General features: G+C 38.1%; 1 protein-coding gene across 2 annotated transcripts in view; it reads left to right on the top strand.

The window, feature by feature from the left end:
- Nucleotides 1–21877, top strand: part of col13a1 (collagen, type XIII, alpha 1) — a 187976-nt gene extending 166099 nt beyond the window's left edge. For both annotated transcript variants that reach the window (XM_078160554.1, XM_078160555.1), the window contains 2 exons: nt 6285–6323; nt 15958–21877. In XM_078160554.1, the coding sequence (XP_078016680.1) occupies nt 6285–6323; nt 15958–15990 (72 nt within the window). In that variant the 3' untranslated portion in view covers nt 15991–21877. The remainder of the gene's footprint in view (nt 1–6284; nt 6324–15957) is intronic.
- Nucleotides 21878–23992: the final 2115 nt, after the last annotated feature.

Raw genomic sequence — 23992 nt, 5'->3', positions numbered from 1 at the left:
ACAGTAATGTAATAATATAGCCTACATATATCTTAAAATACCCAATAATGAGTCATGAAAAGTTATAAAATGTTGTTATTATTTAATTACACAGACCCACATTGTAAGTGCTGTTCTCACATCTACAGCGTACTTTCACCAAAACTTACAGGGAAACTAGGCAGTACTTTCCACCTAAGTATATACTAACAAAAGAGACTGGGCTGGATTATGAAGTTTGCACTGTTTGCCCATCCTTAGTCTGAAAGTGCTAGGTAATTTCCCCAAAACTTACAGAGAAACTAGGCAGTACTTTCCACCTAAGTATATACTAACAAAAGAGACCGGGCTGGATTATGAAGTGTGCACTGTTTGCCCATCCTTAGTCTGAAAGTGCTAGGTAATTTCCCCAAAACTTACAGGGAAACTAGGCAGTACTTTCCACCTAAGTATATACTAACAAAAGAGACTGGGCTGGATTATGAAGTTTGCACTGTTTGCCTGTCCTTAGTCTGAAAGTACTGGGTAATTTCCCCAAAACTTACAGGGAAACTAGGCAATACTTTCCACCTAAGTATATACTAACAAAAGAGACCGGGCTGGATTATGAAATGTGCACTGTTTGCCTGTCCTTAGTCTGTAGCGTGGCACTCAGATGTTAACCCTTTAAAAACAGTTAGTTCAATGCTTCACAAGGTAACAATATTACCAGAAAATAATACAAAGACGAATCAAAGTGTCTCTGACAAAAAATAACAGAGTTCCACTGGTTGTCTTATTCAAGTTTACTTTTGTTCCTTCTGTTATAAACTGTTCAGTTTAGTTTTAATCCTTTATTATGACAAATGCACTTTTTAAGTCACAAGTCAAGTGGAAAAGGTCGTTGTGATACTAGTACCACACTGGAGTGTGATGCTCATGTGATGGAGATAGAAGAATGGATGGGCTCCTGCGGATAATAGGTGATCTTGATCCAACTCCTTGGGTCAAGGCAGAGATCAGGTTCATGGGTGGCTCGCCATCTCTCTTGTCAGGTAGAATCTCAAATCCACATGTAATTTTCCATAGGATCTCAAAAACCTCACCTGTGTAGAAACAGAGCTATTACTATTTTGCATCATCAACTTCAACTGTTTTATGGCCATAATCAATATCACATAAATACATCATAGTAACACAAAGTGAGCAGATGAATAAGTTTTAACTGTACAGTTTTTCTCAGCATGGAATACTTTATCCTGTCGTTATATTTCACATCATGAATTATTAGCCTATTAATCCATAACTTGTGATTATTAAGCACATTAATCAATTACAAATAATACGTATTTTCTTTTTAACTACAAAGTTAATGTTTTTAACCATTTGTTTAACATTTTTCAACTTAACTATGAATAAAAAAATCATGTATGCTATTAACACACATATTTCGAAACTGTGGGCTACACCAGTACACACACTGTGTTACGCTTGACTATTCATCGTTAATAATATCCATAACCAACTGTAATAGTGCAAATGTATACAGTACACTACTAACACAAATACAAATGGCAACGACCTTGAGGCAAAACAACTGTAGCACTTTACTGTTACGAGTAGGTCGCCATGCCAAGTTAGTGTGGTATAACAGTTGGAGGGAAGCACACACTTTACACGGCGGCGGGCGCCGATATCATCTGCAGCATGAGCTGACATCGCTAGCTGCATTAGCATTAACTCACCAAGACATTGATAAATGCGGTAAAACTCCCATCGCACAGGTCCTCGGTTCCTCCCTCACGTCTCCTGCGGGTATCTCGGAGTGTTAGCTTTGTGTTTACATCAACGTTTCACACCGTAGACATTGTGTAATTTCACTCATTTCTCTTTGTCGTCTGCTTGTGTCATTCCTGCGCCTATGAGTAGAAGCTCCTCGCTGAGAGGTGGGACTTTCTACCTTTAACCAATGGGAAGTGTGCACCTCCCTGTTTGACCAATGACAGCTGGTCTAAGCACAGTGACTGTGATTGACACCTTGTTTGATCAATAAGACTATGCCAGAGCGATGAAGTTAGATTGACAGGTAAAAACAAACAAACAAACAAACATTCAAGCAACTTGAAGACAACTGAGGGATGATACGGGAATATAGTAAGAAATAAACTCTACTTCTCTGTAAGTAGAAACAAAGGTGTCAATCACAGTCACTGTGCTTAGACCAGCTGTCATTGGTCAAACAGGGAGGTGCACACTTCCCATTGGTTAAAGATAGAAAGTCCCACCTCTCAGCGAGGAGCTTCTACTCATAGGCGCAGGAATGACCCGAGCAGACGACAAAGAAAAACGAGTGAAATTACACAATGTCTACGGTGTGAAATGTTGATGTAAACACAAAGCTAACACTCCGAGATACTCGCAGGAGACGTGAGGGAGGAACCGAGGACCTGTGCGATGGGAGTTTTACCGCGTTTATCAATGTCTTGGTGAGTTAATACTAATGCAGCTAGCGATGTCAGCTCGTGCTGCAGATGATATCGGCGCCCGCCGCCGTGTAAAGTGTGTGCTTCCCTCCAACTGTTATACCACACTAACTTGGCATGGCGACCTACTCGTAACAGTAAAGTGCTACAGTTGTTTTACCTCAAGGTCGTTGCCATTTGTATTTGTGTTAGTAGTGTACTGTATACATTTGCACTATTACAGTTGGTTATGGATATTATTAACGATGAATAGTCAAGCGTAACACAGTGTGTGTATTGGTGTAGCCCACAGTTTCGAAATATGTGTGTTAATAGCATACATGATTTTTTTATTCATAGTTAAGTTGAAAAATGTTAAACAAATGGTTAAAAACATTAACTTTGTAGTTAAAAAGGAAATACGTATTATTTGTAATTGATTAATATGCTTAATAATCACAAGTTATGGATTAATAGGCTAATAATTCATGATGTGAAATATAACGACAGGATAAAGTATTCCATGCTGAGAAAAACTGTACAGTTAAAACTTATTCATCTGCTCACTTTGTGTTACTATGATGTATTTATGTGATATTGATTATGGCCATAAAACAGTTGAAGTTGATGATGCAAAATAGTAATAGCTCTGTTTCTACACAGGTGAGGTTTTTGAGATCCTATGGAAAATTACATGTGGATTTGAGATTCTACCTGACGAGAGAGATGGCGAGCCACCCATGAACCTGATCTCTGCCTTGACCCAAGGAATTGGATCAAGATCACCTATTATCCGCAGGAGCCCATCCACTCTTCTATCTCCATCACTTGAGCATCACACTCCAGTGTGGTAGTAGTATCACAACAACCTTTTCCACTTGACTTGTGACTTAAAAGTGCATTTGTCACAATAAAGGATTAAAACTAAACTGAACAGTTTATAACAGAAGGAACAAAAGTGAATTTGAATAAGACAACCAGTGGAACTCTGTTATTTTTTGTCAGGGACACTTTGATTCGTCTTTGTATTATTTTCTGGTAATATTGTTACCTTGTGAAGCATTGAACTAACTGTTTTTAAAGGGTTAACATTTGAGTGCCACGCTACAGACTAAGGACAGGCAAACAGTGCAAACTTCATAATCCAGCCCGGTCTCTTTTGTTTGTATATACTTAGGTGGAAAGTACTGCCTAGTTTCCCTGTAAGTTTTGGGGAAATTACCCAGTACTTTCAGACTAAGGACAGGCAAACAGTGCACACTTCATAATCCAGCCTGGTCCCTTTTGTTAGTATATACTTAGGTGGAAAGTACTGCCTAGTTTCCCTGTAAATTTTGCGGAAATTACCCAGTACTTTCAGACTAAGGACAGGCAAACAGTGCACACTTCATAATCCAGCCCGGTCTCTTTTGTTAGTATATACTTAGGTGGAAAGTACTGCCTAGTTTCCCTGTAATTTTTGGTGAAATTACCCAGTACTTTCAGACTAAGGACGGGCAAACAGTGCACACTTCATAATCCAGCCCGGTCTCTTTTTTTAGTATATACTTAGGTGGAAAGTACTGCCTAGTTTCCCTGTAAATTTTGCAGAAATTACCCAGTACTTTCAGACTAAGGACGGGCAAACAGTGCAAACTTCATAATCCAGCCCAGTCTCTTTTGTTAGTATATACTTAGGTGGAAAGTACTGCCTAGTTTCCCTGTAAATTTTGGTGAAAGTACGCTGTAGATGTGAGAACAGCACCTACCATGTGGTTTCTGTGTAATTAAATAATAACATTTTATAACTTTTCATGACTCATCATTGGGTATTTTAAGATATATATAGGCTATATTATTACATTACTGTATTGTTTGTGTTTCGTCCTCGGATGGCACTACAAGACTTCCAGAGATGTGCACTTGAGAGAGGTAAGTTTGCTTTGTACTCCAGCCTGCCCATTAATTAGGCAATTTGCAGAATATAGACCCATTTCTTGACATATTCATATTCAAACTCATTCAATGAAATGTAAACAAAACATAAATATTAAAACCCTGGAGTGTGGGTGAAATTGCCTGATGACACATAGGCTACATAAAAGTGACTGAATCAACTGCCATGAGCAAAGGGCAAAAGCATTTGTTTTTACTGCACTTCATACATATACAGATTCATATAAGGAAATTAAACCATAAGTTTTGGGAAATTACATAAGTGACGAGTTAGACTCTAACTCCCGGTAAAGTATGTGCTAAGTGACCGTGAGGGATACTCTAACTCCCGGGGAAGTATGTGCCAAGTGACCGCGTCGTTATACACTAACTCCCTGGAAAGTATGTGGTAAGTGACCGCGAGGGATACTCTAACTCCTGGGAAAGTATGTGGTAAGTGACCGGGAGGAATTATGCTCTAACTCCCGGGAAAGTACATGTAAGTTCCCGGGAGTTTTACGCTAACTCCCGGGAAAGTGGGTGAGAGGTACACTCTAAAACGCGGGCTGACTTATGAAGTGTTACCCATCAGTTATGTGCAGGGCAAAGAGCAGGGCTCCAGGCCAAACTTTAATCAATGAGCAGTTACAACAAGAATATAACGAGTGTTTGGTAAATGAGCTCTGTGATCGTACTATTGTGTGACGAGATGGGTAGTAGCAGCCGGAGTCCCGTCATCTTGAGGGCAATAAAAAGCGTGTTTGGGACAACCCGTGATGTTCCCTGGGATGCCTGCGGGATAAAGGGACACAGTGAACTCGCTATCCTCAGGTCAGAGGACGCACCCTTTTGTTTCCCTGATAATGCTACACTGTGAACAAGGAATTCATGGTAAAATCAGCAGGAGGAGCGCTAGTTAAACGTTAGTTGTTTGCAGCTAATGGATGTTGCATTAAGTTACATTATGATACATTCAAACTCTGTTTAGTAAAAATGGCTACTTTGAATGCATTATGATGCGTTCTAGCTCTATTCAGTAAAAATGACTACTGTGTTCTTATGATGTGTTCAATGTAGTCATGTAAAACGTGGTTTGGGCGAAAAAATTGAATAAATACAGTTAAAAGCTGTTGAGCTATTTTTACTTGCCAGCAATATCATTTGTTTTACAGCGTAGCCCCGTATATGCTGGGTAACCAAGCTAACATTACACTGTAATAAAACAACATTGCTAACTAGTTGGTGGAGTTTGTCCACCTCGAATGGCACTTAATGGCTGGTGGATTGGGCAGCGGCAATGACAGGTATTTCTCCAACAAAGCAAGAGGACACAGTTGGTTCCCTCACTGCTCAAACATAAATCCCTGTAGGCTTGTTTGTTTCTTTCCCAGTATTTTTATGGTTTTTGTGCATTCAGTGAATGTCAGCATTGCATACTGTACTTATGACCGTTCTCATCCTTGCAGATGATGAATGATTTGGGTTTCATTTGGCGGTTGCCTTCTTTAACTGTATGTCCCATATAACAATAGGTGACTAATTGGTGCAGTACTATTAAAGGTGTAATTGTACTGGAATTGTAATTATGTGTGCTCATAGAGTATTTTACAATGGCTTTGAATCTGGTTCAGCCAATCATAATCACAGATTGGAACTATACATTTTACAAGGGAGTGTTTACTTCCAGAGCCCTGGATGGCCTAATTGTACTGAAATTGTAATTATGTGTGTTCATAGAGTATTTTACAATGGCTTTGAATCTGGCTCAGCCAGTCATAATCACAGATTGGAACTACACATTTTACAAGGGCAATCAAAAAAGAGAATACTAATTTCAACAGTTTAATTTATATAATTATAAGCTGCTTTTGTATGTGTTATTGCTTCACTCACAATAATGTTATTATCATACTTTATTTTTTACTTTGCATCTTGTTTTTATTTATCCAGGGAGACGATGGCTTACCTGTACCAGGATGTTGGAATAAAGTAAGTTGAGAGTTTGACAATGTGATTTGTGTTGCAGCAGCTGACATACTATATGCTAACTTCACTGTGAACATTGTTTGAACTAACCTTTGATATATTTGCATTTTGTTTTCCACTTGCAGTGACGATAACTTTGGAATGACTTGTGTGATTGTACATAGGATATTTATTTTTTTACTTTTCCCTATTCTGTTATATGTGGGAAAAAATGAAATCCTAAAAATATATGGCAACATTTTTGTACAGATTGTTTATTTTAATACATATGATAGTGTTTATGTATTGGATTTTATATCTATGCATTATTTTAATATGATTGGATAAGTAAAAATAATAATGTTGCAACATCTGCATGATATTTGTGCATAATATTAAGTGGATAATGCTCATTAACTTATTGTATGATATTGTTCAGTTTTATTGTAATAGACCATGCTGCACTGAGGTGTGGGGCTGGAAAAATCATGTGTTAGCATTTGGAAAGTCTTAGCTGAACTCTCCTCTTTGTGATGAGGTGTTTAAAAATCAACCATTTACAGGCACTGCATAAACACTAGTGACAGAAAGCTGTTTAAAGTCTGTACTTTGAATTTTTGGTCATATGCTCATATTGTACTGATGGACAGGCAGACTTATAGGATCAGATTTAAGGCTGTCACCAAAGTATACATTCTTTTTGTCTCATTAATGATAGGATGGCAATGCTGGTCCATCAGTCCATACAGGCACTTTGGTCCAGAGCACCATATCTCAATAAATATTGGCCAGATGACATGAAATTTGGTACAGATCCTGTGGAAACTGATAATAGCTGTGCTTAACATTATAACTGCATTCAAAAAAGAAATAATAAAAACTGATGATGTAAACCTGCTTATGATGTAAAAAAAAAAAAAAATAATAATGCTGACTACGTTAAACTGATTTTTCTATCATACATTACGTGTATAATTTATTGAGATTCATAATTAACTACTATTTATTACATTTGGGATTGTTATCATGTGGCACCCATCAGTGACAGTGGGCAATAAAAGAGTATCAGAGGGGTCACAATTATAGCCTAACCCTATACATCAAGCAGTCAGGGTATACTACCCTAAATGGTACAAATGAAGTGTACAAAGAAAAGCTCTGAACATTTTCTTCCATTTAGGTTATGGTAAAGGGTAAAAAACCTTTATGTTTCCTCTTTTCTCATTTTACTGCCTTTAAATGTTTTCAGGGCTTTATAAGTCCCAAACAACGATATCTGTATTGGCCTCAAAACCCAGTATCAGTCAGGCTATAGTTTCATAGGTTCAGTTGTTGACAGCAGGGCCTCCAACTTTGGCACTGTAAGGGTGGATTTGTAAATTAAATAATTAAAATGCTATTTTGTGGGGGCTTTATTGTCTTCACAATTTAATGTTTTTTATCTGTGAAATAAAAGTTAATAATAATATTACATTATCATTTTCCACAAATCCCCAAAACTAATTCTTAATGATTGTAGAGTCTTCAGGATTTCTGGTCTAAAACAATCATCAAGACAAAGTTTCCCCTGGAGTTAACTCCAAAAATGATGCCCAGAGTTCCAGTAAATTTGCATCACGTTCCATATGATTCCTAATGATTTAGGATGGTTCATTCATTCCCACAATTAGTTCCACCTTGAATTTATACACAAAAAATACTGAAAAAAAACTACAAAATTATTACAAAATTACAATTATTACAAAAACAAAATTATGAGCAGTTTGCCATGGCATTTGCTGTATATGTCATGCTCCCTTAAATATGAAGCCGTTCCACTTTGAATACTCCATGAACAGTCCAAAAGTGCCACCCTCAACTGTAAATGCTTCATGAAGAATTATATAGACTGACTGTTCCATTTAACTACAGTTGGTTGTAATAACCATTGGCGTCACAAGGGGCTGCTAGTCTTGTTATGCTATCAAAGTAATGCAGGCATTATATCTGTTGTGTTAATCAGTCATCAAGGAACAGCCTTAAATCTAGTCTTTGAGATATGATTTTGAATCAAGTCCTTCCAGACAGTCACAGTTTGCTGTTAACACTTGAGTCCTGGAGGAGAGTTTCAACCAAGATCTCTTAATCATTTGAAGCTTTAAAGTTCAGGCATGACAGATTCTAAAAAGTAAATGTTAAGATGGACAGCAGAAAGCCAGATTTTACAGGCAGCAGCTTTGTGCTTTATGATTGTGAGGCTCTGTGTATTAACTGCAGTGTTTGTAGATTGTTTGTGTGTGTGTCTTCTAATCTGATGCACAGTGCACAACCCTTATTGCTGGATGGAAAATATTGCTGCTCACCATTAAGGCATGCTGTTGCAATCGTCACATTGTGTCATCCACTTATGAAGAAAGCTGTAACCGGCTTGGACAATGGAGATAATTTTTTTCTTTTCTTTTTGTAATCAAGAACTATGGGATTTTCATTTCATTAATGAACATTTTATTGAGTAGCTGTGCTCTTTAAGTTAACCTCAGTAACTTTACCAAGTGACTCAGTGTTGAAGAAATGGATGGACTGACCGGAGTGGAGCTTGATCCATGCTGCTGCTCTTTGATAAAGCTTTGTTTGTGTTTTGGATTGCCTGGATTTGATGTTGCCATGAGAGATTTTTGTTGGATCCTTGTCAGTAATAAACCTATTCACCACATCCTCTTGCTGCACAGTACCTTACATCAACCCTTGCATTAGCCTCTAGCCTCCATAATGATCATAAATACTGATGTCCAGATACGTTCTGAAATGTTCAGTGTTGATTGCATTCAAAGTGACCATCACAATTAAACGTACATTTCTGAGGATTTTGGTTTCGTTCTCAAAAATGTTTCAAACTTACTAATTTATGGAGGCTAGAGAGTGCCACTAGATTAATTATAATTAATAATCCTTTTCTGTAAGATACAGCATTTTAGAAAACTGTTTTTAAACACAAAAGCATTTCACAAATGCATAATTTCAGATTACCCAAAACCCATGGTTCCTAAGATGCCGTGATATCATCCCTGCTCGTCATATTTTGATGCTTGATCATAATGCCTGATGGTGCCGGGGGCAGCCTTTTGCATTGTATTTTGATACAAGGGGTCTGTGGTTAGGATTAGGCAACAAAACTCCCTGGTTATGGTTAGGAAAAGATTGTGGTTGACAGTCAGCTGACAAAATAACTCAACGCTGACTTTTAGTTTAGCATGGGACGGGCAACACATTCTCATCCTAAGTCATCACATATGGCCACTTTGTCAGTGGACTTTCATGTCTACATGTTAGGCACTAGGTATACTCATGTGTCTGTTGTTGATGTTCCAGGATGCCGCTACCAACAACAGGAGGTCAACAAAAACACGTGGTTAGTTTTAGAAAAAAAACAGCATGGTTTAGCTCTACATTACTTTAATATGAGTAGGAAATACCAGACTCCTGGGTAAAAGTCCAGGGTCTGCTGGACCCATCCACTGCCCCTTTCACCCTCCCTATAGAGACTTTTGAGCTACTAATATAGCTTAATATACTAACATAGCAACACCATATAGCTTTCAGCTATATTCTGTCATTACCAGCAGGGTTTCAAACTGACAGCGTCCGGCAGTGTATCATACTGCTGCAACACGTGTTGTCCGGCTGACCGGTGGTGTATCATAACACTGCAAATGGTTCTGCATTGCTGCATATACAAACTGACATCCCCCGGTGGTATAACATACTGCCACAAAAGGTGGCTTTTGGTGTAAGTGTCAGACACAAAAATATCTGACAAAGCAGCGGTACTTTGGAATGAGAACAGACTGGGACAAGATCTCTAAACTGTACCTGTAGCTAAGACTGAACCAGCTGCTGTATCCTGTAGATATCACATAAATGCCACTAGGGATTACTGTATCTGCACTTAAAGTTAAACCTACTGCAGACCCACTTAAACTGAGGTTTAATGTCTTTGAGTTAAAGACACTTGCTCTTAAAGTTCAAATCTTTCACTTTACCTCTCACATTTGCAGACATTTAACAGACCTTTCTCACAGGAGACATGATGACTTTGACTGGAAGGAAAAGCATATCTAAGACCATTAACAAAGGCTCCATACAAGTGTGCCAGTAAGCCATAACAATGTGACAGTGAGCAAGCATGCACATTACGGGAACCCTAAAACTGAAGCGGCTAAATCCAATTCATCCGTTATTCATTCATTATTTTCATCTGCTTTTCCTGCTGTCACATGTCAAAATGTCTGCTGAGAAACTATCTGACTGAGGAGGAGTATTCATTATACAGGGGCACAAGTCCAGTAACTGAAGGAGGTAAAGAATATAGACAGCTTTGCCACATGAATATTTCAGTTTGTTTTTAAGGCTAAAAAGAAATTTATTAATGTACTGTAACACTAAGTAACAAGTCAGGTATGTAAACTGTATATGTTTAGAGGTTATTTATAGTGCAGACTGTAGTGTCAAAATGCTGCGGGATATGGTATAAACTTCTGCAGACCAATTAAAAGATATATTTTGTGTTACTCAGAGGTGCAGCTAGCCTATAGCTGATATTAACTGCACTGTATTGTTCCAGTGGTATTTCTATATTATTTTTCTGAAGTGATCCTGTCTGTACAGAGCTGTGATCACTGGTTTGATGGTGGTCTCCAAACAATGCTAACCCATTTGGATTTGAAGGTGCATTTGTGTGTGCCTCACAGCATGGACTGAATGATGTGGTTTTGTTTGAGCTCTTTAATTATGTTACAGACAATATTTTGGTTGGACAACAGTATCACATGGACCTAAACATGTTTTAAATGTAATTGAAAGATCTCTCAATATACACTTTTTCACACTGCTGCCATGATGTCCAGTGCAAACCTACAACAAGAACAACAACAATAATAATTATTAGTATTAGTATTATAAATAACAATATTATCAATAATAATAATAATAATAATAATGAATAATTGTTGTAAACATATTATTCTGCTAAATAATGTATCCATAGACAGCATAAAAAAGAACAATCTACTTCAAGAACTGCAAAATACAAGCACATAGTTGTAAAACTGTATACAAATTTACAAATAAATGATCCAAAAGGGGGTGGCACAGTGGTGTAGTGGTTAGCACTGTTGTCTCACAGCAAGAGGGTTCCTGGTTCAATCCCAGAAGGGAACCTTTCTGTTCAGAGTTTGCATGTTCTCCTTGTGTCAGCATGGGTTTTCTCCGGGCACTCCCACAGTCCAAAGACATGCAGGTTGGAGATAGTTTAATTGGTGACTCTAAATTGCCCTATGTGTTAGCCCTGTGATCGACAGGGACCTGTCCAGGGTGTACCCTGCCTCTCGCCCAATGTTGAGCTGGGAAAGGCTTCATGCTGAATTCTGCCGCTTAACCTTTTACTTTTTTTAAATTTCACATAGATGGGGTGGGTTGGGTTAGTTAAAATCTGGTCTGTCTTCTTAGAAATAAGTACAATTGAGTTGCCAAGGCCTGGTCAACAATGATTTTGCTTGCAAATTTGACCATACGTTGCAGTTTTTTCTGGTCCTGAATGTACATGTTTCCAAAGGCACAAATAAGGCCAAAGGTTAGGAGACTTTACAACAGGGCCTTATAGAACAACTCCAGAATACGGTTGTCCAATTTAAATTGGTTCAGCTTTCTAAGGAAGTACATCCTCTTCTGCAATTGTTTGTGCTTGTTAAATGCACATTGGATGGATGGATGATCCAAAAGACAGTAGTGAAACTATTAAAATAAGATTTAAATCAGATGGTTGCACAACAGAGATGTATTATGTAAACAAATAAGACTAGTTTTCAGGCAAAAGGGCAGGTCTGTAAAAGGATAAGACAGGATTTCTATGCAGAATCAGTGTCTGCCAGCTGAATACAAACTGGAAGGCTGAGGCACCAGTACAACAATCACCCTTTGACATTATTAACATGGAATGACATGACGATGACATCACATCACACTCACAAATATTATTCAGCACTGCTAGAAAATACACACCAGGCATGAATCACCAACACATTCTTACGCTGACCTCGTCAAATATCAACGTTTGGTCATGATATGAACTTTCAGTGTTGAGATATTACATGCAAACTACCCTGGGTGCGTTGGTTGTTGATGTTCTGGGACGCCATGTCAACTTCAGCCTGTTACACGCATTGTCTGAATTTGAAATACACTTCAGTTTTCACAGGAAATGTACAGTTTGCATGCAGTCTCTTTCAAAATAAATGCACTGTGTTGGTATAACACTACAAATTGACATTTTTTTCCTTCAACAACAGACGCACATGGTTACGTTTAGCCAACACACTCACGTGGTTGGATTCAAGAAAAAAGAACAGGGTTTGGCTTTATAATCTTATGGTAAGCAAACATCAGCCTCCATAGCCATCAAAGTCGGTGGTTGTTGGACCCATCCACCCCGCCCTACCTGGACTTCTGTCTTCTTAATTTTTATCATTGTCCTGCCAAATTTCCTCCTGATGACGCCCGGCAGTGTTTAACAATAATGGTGACCAGCCACATATCATGCTGATGTGAAAGGGTGGCTTTTTTGGTTGCTGTCTGACACTGGAAGTCCCTGACTAAGCACTGATGTTTGACAGCTTCTAAGTGAGAATCACAGAAAAATGCAATTTTACCACATAGGCATTAAAAGCTCTTCAGTTTGAGTTGAAACGAATGTAATACAGCTGGAAACGATCAGGGCAGCAAGCAGGCTGTTCAATGGGAGCATAATAAATACAATATCATTTATTACATTCCAACCTTGTATGTGGGAACAGAGAAACTGTTGACCTGAGTCTTTTCCCAACAAGCTGACAACCTTAGAGCAAGGCCATATAATGCATTACATATACCAAAACATAAAAATGGATTTTGAAACCAAACAGCCAGCCAGTGGAGCCATCTGGGATGATTGGAATAATTTGACCACAGCTTCTTCTACCAGGCTGCAGTATTTCCTGATCAGTTACAGTCTTCTAGTTGCTTTGTTGGGAAGTACAACAAATATCATCACACTTATTCTCGTCAAAAGCGTTGGTAGGGAGAGGGACGTCTGGAGATAGATAGATAGATAGATAGATAGATAGATAGATAGATAGATAGATAGAAATATCCTTCGGATAAGTTCTTCTGTTTTGTGGCTCTACTCAATTCATTTTTAATCTTTATTAAAGATGAATTGAAAGAAACCCCAAAGTTCCTAAACTTGAGACTTGTTGACCATGCACCACCCTAGAATTAAAAGGAAGAGCTTCTGTGTGTAGTCTTTGTATTTGTATTTGTCAACAACTGATCATTTCCACCCTTTCCGTAGAGATGACTGGTTTTTCATACAATCAAATGCCTGTTTGAGGTTCCCTAAATCATATATAAACAATAATTGTGTTTATTGTCCTAAACATGTTATAAAACAGTCAAAAACAAACAGCTGATTAAATGATTGTAAATTTCAAATCATTTATTTATTATTTCACCAAGTTTTTGCATCAATTTGCTTCTGTTCCATTTATTGTAAATCAAGAGCATAACATCATGGTACAAACCATATCTTTAAAATGTCAAACATTAAGTGCCCTCAAACGCAGTTTGTAAGCATTTGACACAAACCCAGCTAACTGAAATACTTTGTCTGTAAACAGAAACTCAAGTCTACATTCATCAGACATGAAAAACAAATCATTCTGCAGACAATTTCACGAAAAGCTTACATCTGAGATTGTGATAAACTGGACAGTCAAACAAAAAGTGTATTTCATTTTCTCTCCGAGGTCACACAGTTGACATTTTCTATTCTCTTCTGGAACTGAATGAAAACGTCTAGTCTCTGCTGCCAGAGGCAGGATATCACATCTCAACTGGGTACAGACAGACCTTTGAAAGCTGAAATATCAGCAAGTACAGGTGCTAAAGTATTGATACTTTATCCCTGGTGTGCCATCTGGAAATGCATCACATATTCATACATGGTACCAAAAACGCAACCATCTGATGAGTTGTCATGTGTTTTACTTTTTGGCTAGTAACTCATGCACCATGAGGCGTAACAAAACAATATATGCACGGTCTGTTCATTGGATGATGGCACTTTGACTAACATAGTCCTCACCCATTTGCGCCAACACGTTTTTTTGTTTGTTTGTTTTTTTTTTTGCCATTTTGGAGTTTTTTGGCATACCCATTATTTTTGCTTTTTTGGCCCATATCTCATCTCGGCACCAGATTTGGTACATACCATATTATTTAGATGACCCTGAACAGATCTCTTCAGTTCATCTTGGGTATCAATCACCATTTGTCTGTAATTGGTTACCAAACCTTTAAAGCAGTTGCCTAATAAACTTAATAACCTTATAACTTCTTAATGCTAAATTAAATTGCAACCAGATTTGGGAATTTTGTATACACAGACAAGTGTGTGAAATTCTATACAATTCTACCCATAGGGGGCACTAATAGTAACATTAAAACTGGATATTTTTACAACCTATCAACTTTAATAAAATGAAACAGGTTATACAAGTTCTCTATGAGCATATGCATGACATTTTTTACAATATCATCAATAGCACAATCTCAAGGCCATTAGTGAATCCACCACTGCCATATCTCTAAAGTAATATTCCATGGTAACCAAATTCAGCATGTTGTATCAACTCGGTCTCACTCCGAAGTCGTTGAAAACCAAGCTTTTAATGCCTACATGCTAGTATTGCATTTTAATGTGATTTCAGCCCGGTCTCACTCCAAGTGGTCAAAAATTGGTGCTTGGTCAGTGACTTCCGGTGTCAGACACCGACGACAAAAGCCATCCTTTCATGTTGGCATGATACACAGCCGATTGCAGTTATTATTTAACTGTGTCCAGTGGTGTCGGGGGAAAAGCAGTGGGACAAGAATGAAAGTTAAGGCAGCGAAAGTCCGAGTAGGGCAGGTGGGTCCAACAACCCCTGACCCATAAGACTGAAAAGCCAAATTCTGTTCTGTTTTCCTGATGCCAACCACGTGTATGTGTTGGCAAAACGTAAGCACGTGCGTTTGTTGCTGAAGAAAAAAAACGTTGATTTGCAATGTTTTGTGGAGATCGTATGCAAACTCTACAATTCCTGTGAAAACAGAAGTGTATTTTGAAATCAGACAATGCATTTAACAGGCTGAATTTGACATGGTATCCCAGAACGTTAACAACCAAAACACCCAGGTACTTTACATGCCATATCTTGAAATGAAAAGTCCATGACCAAACATCAACATGTGACAAGGTCGGAGTAAGAATATGTTGGTTATACAGATGGGGATGCTGAACAACTTTGCAGCATTTGGTACAATTCCACCTGTAGGTGGCACTAAAAGACTTGAAAGATTGCTGTTGCAGCAGCAGCTTTCAACTGACAGCCAGCTCACACACTCATGTTCTTCATAAAATGCAAATGTAAAAATGTAAGAAAAGTATAAAAGTAAATCAGGAGCTAATGCTAAAATAAATCTGGAATGCACTGGACATCAAACACTAATGATAAATAATCCCTTATGTATTACACAATTTAATATCCCTGAACGCATTCACTTGTATTTCTGAAGTGACTAACTGTGTTTACACGTATGTTTAAAGGGTCAACATCCTTTCCAACTGGCTAAGAAGTAAGGCTACTAAAGACTGTCTTCATGATGCCACAGAAAGGAAACTTGAAGACATTTTGAGGTATCTTTGAGTTTTTACCCAAACCTGGAGTTGGCATTTCAACATTTTTCCAGGAGGCTGAACACAGGGCCAGTAACGTCGGAGGCTCTGGTTGTAGTGGGAGAGCACATTAACTTTGGTAACACTGGAAAGTGGAGACGTTGCACCATCGTTGGTTTAGTTATTGAGGCTCTCTGGACAGGACAACCATCACAGCCACAGGGACACAACTGTATATACTGATGTGTTTCTTTGACTGCATACAGTTTGATCTATTTATCTTGTAGTGAAAGTGAGGCATGGACACTTTAGCACATGCTATTTGTTGGGTTTGATGTAACATCAATACTTTAACTGTGATACAGAAATCAGAGCAGCTCACAGAGCAGGTAGATGCCATGTGTTTCCAAGAAAAACAAAAAAAACAAAAAAACAAAGGGATACCCTCTTGATGATTCCTTCTTGATATTTTCTAATTCACTGCCTTTTCAACAATCCTTTTACAAGCAGCTATGACATTTTGTTAGAATCATTGTGCCATAGAGGAAATACTCTAAAACCAGCATCTAACATCATGCCTGGTCACATATATGATATTCTTTGCTTTTTCTATTGAGGTGTTAATGGACACCATGATCCAATGCTGTACTGTAAGTATTGTAACATATAAGACAAAGGATTGTATAGAAGTTCTCAGTCTTTGTAAATAGATTAATTGATGAAACATGATTTTACGTACAGAATAAGCATAAAGATTCTCAGAGGGCAGTGTCCACGTGCTGATTAGGTACGGATGACTGACACTTGTAAGAGAGAAAAAACCCATGATTTATCTATCTGCATGCAACACATATCCAGTCTCTATCACATGCAGAAAAATATATTGCATGCAATATAGTTGTTTTGTTTTTTTACTCAAATAATGTTAAATTTGTCAAGTTTGTTTTTCAAATGATTTTATTGTTTTGTAACTGTGAATATAATTAGTTAAAAACAAAAACGTCACAGTCGGAATATGTTAACAGCTGTTACTGTACACGTAAATGATCGAAAAAAATGCCCTCTGTCCGTGTGTCACACTTTCCTGTTTCACTGAATATCAAATGTACAGAAGCATTCCTTATGTCATACTGACAGCTGCCTTGTACACAGACCTGGGTCAAAATGGTGTTTCATTTTTATTTATTTTTTTGTTGTTGTTTTTCCATTTTTTGAGTTGCAAGTGCACTGAGTGGGATGCACCTATTGTTCATTTTTAAATTTTTAAGTAATTATAGCTTTATTATTGTAATTATTAGATCAATTTTATTTTTAAAAACAAACCTTTCAGCAACAAAAGCACAGTGAGCTCAAAGCACTGAAACTTCAGAAACAACAAGCAAAAACACAAACCACAAGCAAGACAGAACATTTTCATTATTTTGTCTGCTAGCTTGTGTTTTGTCGATTCGATTATCTATTGTGTTTTGTTGATTGAGTTGGATTGTCTTTGTATTTTGTCTGTTTACTTGACTGATTTAGAGTGCTCTGAGCTCTCTCAGCCACCATACGAAGTAATTAGAACCATGATTCACAATTAACAACATCTGACCTGATGAAAACGTTAAAGTAGAATTTGTTCATTTATTTTGTTGTTTGAAGTTAGAATCTCAATAGCAATTCTTTTGTCAGGCAATGTGACTTTTACCAGATAGTTTATTTCAAAGATACACTCCCTGACTTTTTACAGAATTCAGCTGCCTTCTCTGTTCCACGCTCATCCCGTCATCTTTAAAACTTCAAGAGAATGGAGAGGAAGGTTTGGGTTGTTGTTGGGTGCTGTAACAAAATAAGGGACTGAATCTTTAACATTTTATATCTGAAAGTTTCTTTGTAGTATCTGTTTTAACCTGCACATTTCTATTTTGCACAAATATGAAACTAACACAGTTATGTTTATATAAACTAAGCAAGTTGTAACTATGTTTTATTTACTTGGTTTGCCATGTCCTATAGTCATATATAGCCAATAGAGTTGTAACAGTGTGCTCTTTATACACTGAAAACTACATTTTTGTGCATGAATTCGGGTTACAGAATACACATTTTATGTGAGTATATAAGAATATACTGTAAGTTTTGATCTATGTTAGGTTGGGAACCAGAAAATGTGTTGTTAGCAGCGCTTAATCCAAACAAAGGCATTATTTGACTCATTTTACATGTGTGTACACATGTTCTTGTACATTTTGTATCAGAGCTGTACAACATGTAGTTGGTGTGATGTGTTAATGCCAGTCTGGACCCTTTGTATTTGTTACTTCACTTGATGAGTTCTTCAGGTAGGTCATAATGCACTCAGATATAAAAATCCAGCTTTTTTTTTTTGGTTTCAATAAGTTATTTTAGTTTGACAGTAGTGACGTATCCATTTCCCTCACATCATTTTCAGTCACAACAGTGGTTGCTAGAAGCTTGTATGTGATTGCTTAGATTTGAAAGTTTAGCTCAGCCTACTTCCTCAGTCTTTTTTTGTATGTTGCTCCCAGCAACTGCTGTTCCAGCTAACAGTAGCCCTGGTTTAAGCCTCTTAAATAGGGCTGTTGTTAATGTAAGCATGAGATAGTTTGAAAGATGGATTTAGTGGCAGAAAGAACAACACATGAGCCTGTCGATTACTGCGCTATATTCAGAGCTGAATGAGATATTCGGGTCTGATGAACAGTAATGGTAGCTATGATGAACAGCATCTATACAGCTATGCACTGACACTCCCCCAGAGACACACACATAGCAGTGTCTGGCAGTATAGCTGCAAGCCATCTCGTAAAACAATACTTTAGTAGTAGATGCGATTTATTAAATCAATGTACTATGTTCAAACAGGTCCTCAAAAAGTAGACTAAAAGTAACAAATGTGAAGTGTTAATTACTATTAAAGTGCCATATCAGGAATCACACAAATGACAAATATTTGCTGTGAAGCACTCTGTTTAATCTCTTCACACAAAACAAAACAAACAATTTTCAGAAGCATTGTCTGGCATGGCTGCTGGCCTGCGGTACAGCTGTGCCGCTGGAATCCAGGGTTAGTTAACTGGCTGAAACTGAATTGATTTGGCTTGGGTGTAGTCTGCATCGTGTGTGTGTGTGTGTGTGTGTGTATGTGTGAGCAATTGCCAGTTTGTGAGATTAGCTTAATATAGAAAGTATGCATAACTATGTATCAGTCAACGTAGTGAGAGGTGTATACCCCAATTTAAGAGAGTAAAAGTACATGTATTACTTTCTACACTGGAACAGCTTAGCGTGCATTATTGTGCTTATATCACTGTAAGGACATTGTGCAACTCATCTTCAGCGTGTAGTCAGTTCGTTTGCTCAGGTAGTTACAGTTAGTCAGTCTCACTAACTAAACAAATGCATCAGTAACAAAACCATTGTTTTCCTATGGTATGTTGTACCTGGCTCGTGCTCCTCTCTTGCATCACGTCAGTTTTTCTGGCGTTTTTTAGACACCCATAAATGTTAGAAATAATCTCAACTTTTCAGCGCAAGGCGTGGTTGCACTGCTCATCAGTGTCACACTTGGCCCAGGCAGCCAATCAAATCAAGCAAGAGCCAGGCTTTACTAACTCACCTCACACCATCTTTTCTTCCTGTTTTGATGTCAGTAATTGTAGTAAGCACATCAGGATGATGACAAATTCAGAGTGGTATTTCAATACACTGAACTTTATAATTCAAGGTCATCCCAGTATTAGGTGCTTATTGGTGAACGCATGCACATAGTAACATGAGCAGCCGGGCAAATTTCTCCGCTGATAATGCTGTTTACTATGCTAGTAAATAGGCTAGCTAGCTAGTTAGCTAGTTGTGAGAGAGAAGGGGGAATGCATATCTCATGTTGTGATAGTTTTGTGTAGGAGAGAGAGAGAGAGAGAGAGAGAGAGAGAGAGAGAGAGAGAGAGCACTGCTTGAATCTATTTTTTTTCCCACATTTCATGATCAGGTTGCATACGCAGTCCTACTCTATAGGCGCACCATGCTGCTTTGCCTAATACGTTTTGCCAAGGGGTTTTTGAAGTAGCTGTGCCTTTAGCCACATCTCCATGTGGCCTAATCAGAGCCTGACACTGCAGTTCCACTGCATGGCTTAGCTCTGCTCAAGCCAACTCACTTTTGGTACCAAGTCCTTTCTTCTGTTTTGTTTATTATTGTGTATATGTGAGTTTTTAGTTTTTGGGCTGCCTTTAAAAAATCTGTGTCAATTGAACAACAAAAAAAATTGCTGTTGCTTGACTATTTAAGGGGCCGTGCACATGCTATGTTTTTTGCGCCACCTAATTAATTGTTTTCACAGCAGCACAGCAGATGCACTCAAACGTCAGAGCAATGGCGTCCTGGCGCGCACGGTTTCCCAAGTGCCTATTTTTCAGGGCTTAGCGGCTGCACCCTGCAATAAACAGAGTTCAACTTTTGTAACACAGCAGCATGCACTGCATGTCATCTAGCAAGGAACAACCAATCACAGTTGGCATCTTTCCCTTTTCTGTAACTATCTGTCTGTAGTAAATATGGAGAAGATGTTGATCATTTTAGTGCAGGGCTGCCAGAGCTTTACATCTGTCCCACAGACAGTAGGCCTACACACAAACAGCACCTGGAAGAGGATCAGCTCTGCACTCTGATTTCAGGTAAATAGGCTATGATATGGTGCTTGTTAAGGTTGCTTAGCAACCTCAGATACAACCTGCCGCCTCGCTCTTGAAAGTTGGCACAGAGTAGGCACAAGAGTAGCACCCAGCACCTGACTTTGCATTTTCCAGGCAGTTACAGATGCGGCATGTGTACAGCCGCTAAAAATTGTGGGGTTTTGCAGGTTGTGCCCTGTTGCACTTTCTAACCAGTCAGTGGTCTGCATTGTTTTAACTCCATCTTCTAGTATGGGCTCAGCTTGTTTGGATCGTTGACCGAGGTGGTACCAACAAACCACCAGGTACCAGGTACTATCTACTTTTGCTACTGGAAAAAAAATAATAAAGAGTTGAGGTGGAGTTGAGTAGAACCATGCCGCACCATCCAGTGGAAATGCAGCATTTGTTTCACCAGCTCTAATTCATGTGTCTGACTGGCTTTTTCGTCATGACAATGGCGGCCAAAGCTCATGGGTATTGTAGCAGTTAGTGCCAATAACACAAAAAGCCTTGCAATCTTTGGCATGGACTATGCGCTAAAGCCTTACAGGGCTCTTCAAGTGAAGTTTTTACCACATTCAGTTTTGCATTTACAGCAGCAGTGTTTTCTTCTGGTCTCACTGTTTTTTTAATTTAAATCTGGAATTAAGTAGAAAATGAATTCTTCATTAAGACAGTTAATCTGCTTTATTTTGATCAAAGTATAAATCTTGATGTATAATTTGTTTAATTTTGAATACCTGTCAGACTCAAACAATATCTCTGAATGAGTAGGAGGGCATTATACAGAATTTGCATGCTAATATATTTTCATCATTCTTTCCTATATCAGTGATTGAACATTATTCATACTGTACCTTTGATGTTTTCTTTTCACACATTCAAAAGAAATCTGCCAACTGAGTGACCTTTGTGCAGGTTTCTGTGCTACCACAACATTGAAGTGAGGTATTCACTGCAATCTACATGCTGAGTTGTTGTTAGTTTAGTGCAGTGTCAGAACTGAATGTTTCATGGTAATGGCAATGTTTTTGTTTTCCAGAATAATTTGTTTTTACTTTTTATAATCCAAAGAATGGCAGCTGTCGTAACTGATTGCCAAACAGATATATGCACAAGTCAACTTTGTGAGCAACTTGTCACTGACTCAGAATAAAGAAACTTTTTCAGTGGAATTAGCTTATTGTGGGTTTGTGATTTTTGATCTTTTGTTATTGGATTTTCATGTGTGTCAATCACAAAGGGGTTCAGCCTTTTAGACAATTCCTCCAATCATCATGCATACACCAAGCGTCCTCTCCTGCCTACCGCTCCATTAGGTCCCAGGGAAACTGAGCCTCCCTGAAAGTGGACTATGGAGATAGATTTGTTTCATAATTATGTGTGTGAACAGATTGACAATCTGTGTGTAAATGTGTAATCTGTAAATATAAAACACCTTCCACAAATACAAAAAAGATTTGTAAACTCACAAAAATATTTTGCAAGTATAAAACGGATCTGCAAATACACATTCCACAAATAAAAAAAAATATCTGTGAATACATTAAATTAATTTGCAAATAAATGAAAAGCATTTGTGAATATCTTCCTAAAATTTACAACTTTCGAACGGGCATTTGTGAACTCAGTTTTTATTTGTGAATCGAAAATACATTTGTGGATCTCAGTTCTACGCGTGTGGATTTGCTTTTTACACACACAGAGTTTTGAAACAAACTTTCCGCCGGTCTGAACAAAAATGCACTCGTATCAGATAGCATGTGATCACCCAGCTGATGACGTCATTTCTGCATGTCAAAGTAAGAGCACGCAGTTTTTCTATGGGCAGTTTTTTTTTTTTTTTTTTTTTTTTGTTAATAATCAGCTATAAGTAACGTGCATTCATTGTTTTATGTTAATATCATACAGTGAGTATTAGTGTGTGTTTATTTGTTCTATGTATATTATCTGGCACACACTTTTGTATACATTTCTGTTTGAGTATGAAAGGCACGACAATGCTTGTCAGTTCTCTAAAGCGGTGGCTTGGCTGCTTCTTTAGTTGACCGTTATCAGCCAACTCATCCTTCATATTTTTCATTTATTCTTTCGAGTAGGATTAAAGTCACAAAGCACTATTATTAGTGTACTCTTACTAATGTAGTTGTAATGTCTGTGCTGAACCGCACCGTGTTTAGTTAGGTTACGTCATTTCAGTGAGGTTACGTTAACTGTTGTGAGATATGACAAGTGGCAACACCCTGGTTAAGGTCTTTGATAGAACAGCTGTTGGTAGCTGTTTTTGTTTAGAAATGTCATATTGTAGTTTTATTGTTCCTTGTTAATATGTAGATTGCGCTAAGCTAACGTTAGCTACTGAAACGGCATCTGTTGCCATGGCAACAGTAAACATTCATGTTGCCGGCTAGGGGGACAAAAGCAGGGTACAGCATTTTATACATTATAAATAGACCAGAAGTCGTGAGACATGGGCACCGTGTTTATGTGTGTTCACGTGCTTTCGCTGGTCTCGCGCGCAAGCACGCACACATGAGCGCGGTGCACAGACAGGCAGTTAGAGCTACAGGCTACAATGAGGCTAAAAACAGAGTTCAAATGATGTTTTTCCACACAACTTTTTATGTCGGGACTTCAGGACACTTGGATCACTATGGACGAGCAGTACGGAGATATTTTGTAGTTTCAATTATGTGTTTTTGGACGTTTGAATCTGGGGCACCAGAAGCCTCCAATAGGTGGAGTTGTGTTGCTCCCCCCTCTCCCCTTGGATCTCCGGAAGTGTTGTGAGGACTCTAAAACTTCACCTGAGCCTCCATCGGCATATGGGTGAGTAGATAATGGCTTAATTTTCATTTTTGGGTGCACTAAGGAAGTCTTACCTTTAGTTAACGCCTACATATTAGACATGATCAATATATCTCTATTAACAGGCTATGTACCACAGTCCTTTAAGGTAGCTGTAATTAAACCTCTCCTAAAAAAGGCCACCCTGGATCCAGAGGTGTTAGCCAACTATAGAACAATATCTAATCTTCCCTTTCTTTCAAAAATCCTAGAAAAAGTAGTCGTAGACCAGCTGTGTGACTTTCTCCATGATAATAATTTATCTGAGGAATTTCAGTCAGGATTTAGAATGCACCATAGCACAGAGACAGCACTAGTAAAAATTACAAATGATCTTCTGATTGCCTCAGACAAAGGACTCATCTCTGTACTTGTTTTATTAGATCTTAGTGCCGCACTTGACACAATTGACCATCAAATTCTACTAGAGAGACTGGAACATT

Source organism: Epinephelus lanceolatus, chromosome 17, assembly GCF_041903045.1.
Source record: "Epinephelus lanceolatus isolate andai-2023 chromosome 17, ASM4190304v1, whole genome shotgun sequence".
Taxonomy (NCBI): Eukaryota; Metazoa; Chordata; class Actinopteri; order Perciformes; family Serranidae; genus Epinephelus; species Epinephelus lanceolatus.
This window is presented reverse-complemented; position numbering and strand designations above follow the sequence as displayed.